The sequence below is a fragment of the Gossypium arboreum genome, chromosome 8 (assembly GCF_025698485.1).
Source record: "Gossypium arboreum isolate Shixiya-1 chromosome 8, ASM2569848v2, whole genome shotgun sequence".
NCBI lineage: Eukaryota > Viridiplantae > Streptophyta > Magnoliopsida > Malvales > Malvaceae > Gossypium > Gossypium arboreum.
This window is the reverse complement of record NC_069077.1, coordinates 36,952,295-36,955,890: the sequence shown is the minus strand read 5'-3', so window position 1 is coordinate 36,955,890 and position 3,596 is coordinate 36,952,295. Positions and strand designations below refer to the sequence as shown.

Sequence of the window (3,596 nt, the reverse complement as noted above, 5' to 3'; positions counted from 1 at the left end):
ATTTTTCGGAGGAAACCCAATCCGACCGTGGACAGCTGCAACCATATTAGATTAAAAAGTATGACGCATTGATTTAATTTAATTTAATTTAATTAATTTTACCCCTGACAAAGTGTAGTTATGGATTTAGTCAAAGTGGCATGATTCTATATAGGAACACTGAATTGGGCAGATGATTTGCCTCCATAAGTTTAAATATTATATGATTAAATAAAATTATAAAGTTGTCAGTATAATCCAAAATGACAAAATTATGAAGGTCAGCTGCGAAATGTTTAGGTTCTATTCAACCAAAAAATAAAAAAAGAAACTTATGTTTCTACAAATCTTACTGAATCACACACCTAAAAGAAAAAGAAATAAAGATAAATATATATTGAATTGCTTGGTGTAGTTCCAATTCGGGGGTAGTTTGCAACCTGGCAATAATGTAATCCATCACATTTACTTCTCCACAGCTACACAGTCCTCCTTTTTGCTCTTCATAAATCTTCTTCATGTCTCATTTTTCTTTTAAAATCCTTTCTTTCTGGGTATTTTCTGATCTTTCACCCTTTCTCCTACAAATCCAACATGTTCTTCCTCAGCAGAATCTAAAAGTGCATGCAGAAGAAAACTAATTTTAGCTTTCTTGAACGGAATGACAGACTCCAACAAAGTTTCACAGATGGTTTGGGATCAGGTTCAGTCGAGAAGTTCTTCAGGCAACCACCCACTTGTTTCTGGACACCCGAACCGACCTATTCCTAAGCTCATGGTCTGCTCCATCCTCTTCGTCTCGCTTACTTACCTTCTCTACACTCTCAAGCTCTTAACAACCTCTGCTCAACAAACCTTCCACCATACCCCATTTACTTCCTATCTTCGTCGCTCTACAAGCTTCACATCTGCACCCTTGGTTCTCAATCAGACGGCTGTGACAGCTCCACCCCATCACGGAGGTCGTGATGTCCGAGAAAAACAAAAGGTAGTAATGCAAATGGAACAAGCTCCACCGAAGCCAAAGCCGACGGAAATTCACGACGTGGTCTTTGGAATCGCGGCTTCTTCCAAGCTATGGCAGCAGAGAAAAGAGTACATCAAGATTTGGTACAAGCCAAACCAAATGCGTGGTGTGGTTTGGCTGGACGATCGCGTCAAATACTCTGCCCAAGACAACCGAACCCTTCCACCGTTTCGAGTCTCCAGCGACACTTCCAAGTTCCCTTACACCAATCGGAAGGGTCACCGTTCCGCGATTCGGATCTCGAGGATCGTGACGGAGACTTTGAGGATGAAGATGGATAACGTCCGGTGGTTCGTGATGGGCGACGATGACACCGTTTTCATCACCGCTAATCTGGTCAGGATTTTGAGGAAATATGATCATACTCAGTATTATTACATCGGAAGCTTGTCGGAATCTCATATTCAGAACATTTTTTTCTCCTACGGCATGGCTTACGGCGGCGGAGGCTTTGCCATTAGCTACCCATTGGCCAAAGCCTTGGCAAAGATGCAAGACCGGTGTATCCAGAGGTACCCCGGCTTGTACGGCTCGGATGATCGAATGCAGGCTTGTATGGCTGAACTCGGTGTCCCACTCACCAAGGAACTCGGTTTCCACCAGGTCGGTGACTCAGTTTTATCACTTTTTTTTTTTTTTGACTTGGTAAAGTACATTGTTATGGGTTGTCCAGCTTTTTCTGATATAAGTTCAATACTTAAATGTTTATATCTAATTATGTTTTGGGGTAAGTTAATCATGTTTGAATGTAATGCTTAAGCTAAGTTAATGAAGTGTAATGAGAGTAGATAATCATTTCCCGATATGTAAAGTTCCGGTGGCGCTGCCACATTGGGCGGTAAAGCAGCGGTTAATGCACAATAATTTCAGTGTCATCCGCCTAGGGTGGGTGATTAGTTCAGTGCACATTTTTCGTCTTAGACGTGGGTGAGAAGGTGGAACCCACGTGTTGATAGGGTTTTAGACCTGGTTTGGTTTTGTCACAATTATGTCGTATTGTGGTCAGTCGATATTCTGGAACGTGGTTGCCACGCTCTTTTGACTGTAAGAAAAAGGACCTTCAAGGAACCGGTGGAGCCAAGCCCCACACCAACTCCCCATATATTCGTGGCGCACATGAGTCAGTTGTTTGAGTTGTGTGCATTTGTAGATCAATTGTCTTTATCTATGAGATATATTCCATGTTAGTACTCAAAGTGGATGATTTCTTGCTGGTTCCACTAATGTTAATGCTATTACTTTTTTACTTAAAGATTTTGTCATTGAAAACAATATCTGATTCTAAGTTCATTGCCTATTGGTTTATGCATTGCAATCAGTATGATGTGTATGGGAACTTGCTCGGACTCCTCGCCGCGCATCCAGTCACTCCATTGGTATCACTACATCACCTTGATGTTGTTGAGCCAATTTTCCCCAATGTGAGCAGGGTTCAAGCCCTTCAGCGCCTTATGTTGCCTACAAAATTGGATTCCGCAGGGATCATGCAGCAGTCCATCTGCTATGACAAAACCAAGAGTTGGACAATTTCGGTTTCATGGGGTTTTGCAGTTCAAGTTTTTAGAGGGATCTTTTCACCACGGGAGATAGAAATGCCTTCGAGAACATTCTTGAATTGGTACAAAAGAGCAGATTACACAGCATATGCATTCAACACTCGCCCTGTTAGCCGAAATCCATGCCAAAAACCTTTCGTGTTCTACATGTCAAGTGTGAGAATGGATTCTGAACTGAACAAAACTGTGAGTGAATACGAGCGACACCATGTTCCTCATCCTCTTTGCAGATGGAAGATGGCTAATCCTAATGATCTTGAAACAGTGATCGTACATAAGAAACCGGACCCTCATTTGTGGGACAGAGTAAGTTGCATTATTTGTTACTTCATTTGCACTTATTCTTGAAAAGGTCAATCTCTAATCAATTATTCTTAAGATTTTCGTCTAGAGTACTGACATGGCTATGGGGTTTTTTATTTGGCAGTCGCCTAGGAAAAACTGTTGCAGGGCTATGGAATCAAAGGAGCGAAGAAGGATGGTGATAGATGTGGGTGTATGTAAGGATGGTGAGGTGAGTGAAATATAGTTATTAAAAGTTGATTGATTGTTTTTATACAGTTTCTTTTATTTATGTTTACTAATTTTATGTCCCCCAAATCATCATCTGTATGCAAGAGTAGAGACAATGTAAATGGGGAAAACCAAGGTACTTACATAGATTGTGTAAGAAAGTGCAGCTGCATACAATTTTAGACCTTCATTTAGTGTAGGAGCAATGCTTTTGATAGTAGTGGTTATTTACATCCTAAATAAACATGTAGAAAAAAACATGTCTTGCTGAAGCATCCAGCGACCAGAATCATATGTTTGATAAAACAGAACAAGCCATGTGAAAACAATGAGGTTGACTATGATGTTAATGCGGTAATATCTGTATGTCCCTAAGAAAATGAGGCCATTCGAAATCGAACGTTACTAACGAAAGGAGTAAAGATCGGAGTCTCAGTGAAAAAAAGGGCTGATACTTTTAATTGACAGTTTTAAATAAAAAACTTTGGCAACAGTCGACGTGATAAAAAAGAAATGCAGAA

At 40.6% G+C, this 3,596-nt stretch overlaps 1 protein-coding gene across 1 annotated transcript; it reads left to right on the top strand.

Moving 5' to 3' along the window:
• The first annotated feature begins 241 nt into the window (after window positions 1-241).
• On the top strand, window positions 242-3,319 carry LOC108465990 (uncharacterized). Its single transcript, XM_053018477.1, has 3 exons — window positions 242-1,609; window positions 2,326-2,868; window positions 2,990-3,319. The coding sequence occupies exons 1-3, from the start codon at window positions 641-643 to the stop codon at window positions 3,089-3,091; spliced, it is 1,614 nt and encodes a 537-aa protein (XP_052874437.1). The 5' UTR covers window positions 242-640; the 3' UTR covers window positions 3,092-3,319.
• The last annotated feature ends 277 nt before the right edge of the window (window positions 3,320-3,596 follow it).

Coding starts and splice junctions, on each gene's coding strand:
- LOC108465990 (XM_053018477.1), top strand. CDS start 641: ATGACAGACTCCAACAAAGTTTCACAGATGGTTTGGGATCAGGTTCAG. Junction 1,610..2,325: donor AGGAACTCGGTTTCCACCAG/GTCGGTGACTCA, acceptor CATTGCAATCAG/TATGATGTGTATGGGAACTT. Junction 2,869..2,989: donor ACCCTCATTTGTGGGACAGA/GTAAGTTGCATT, acceptor TTTATTTGGCAG/TCGCCTAGGAAAAACTGTTG.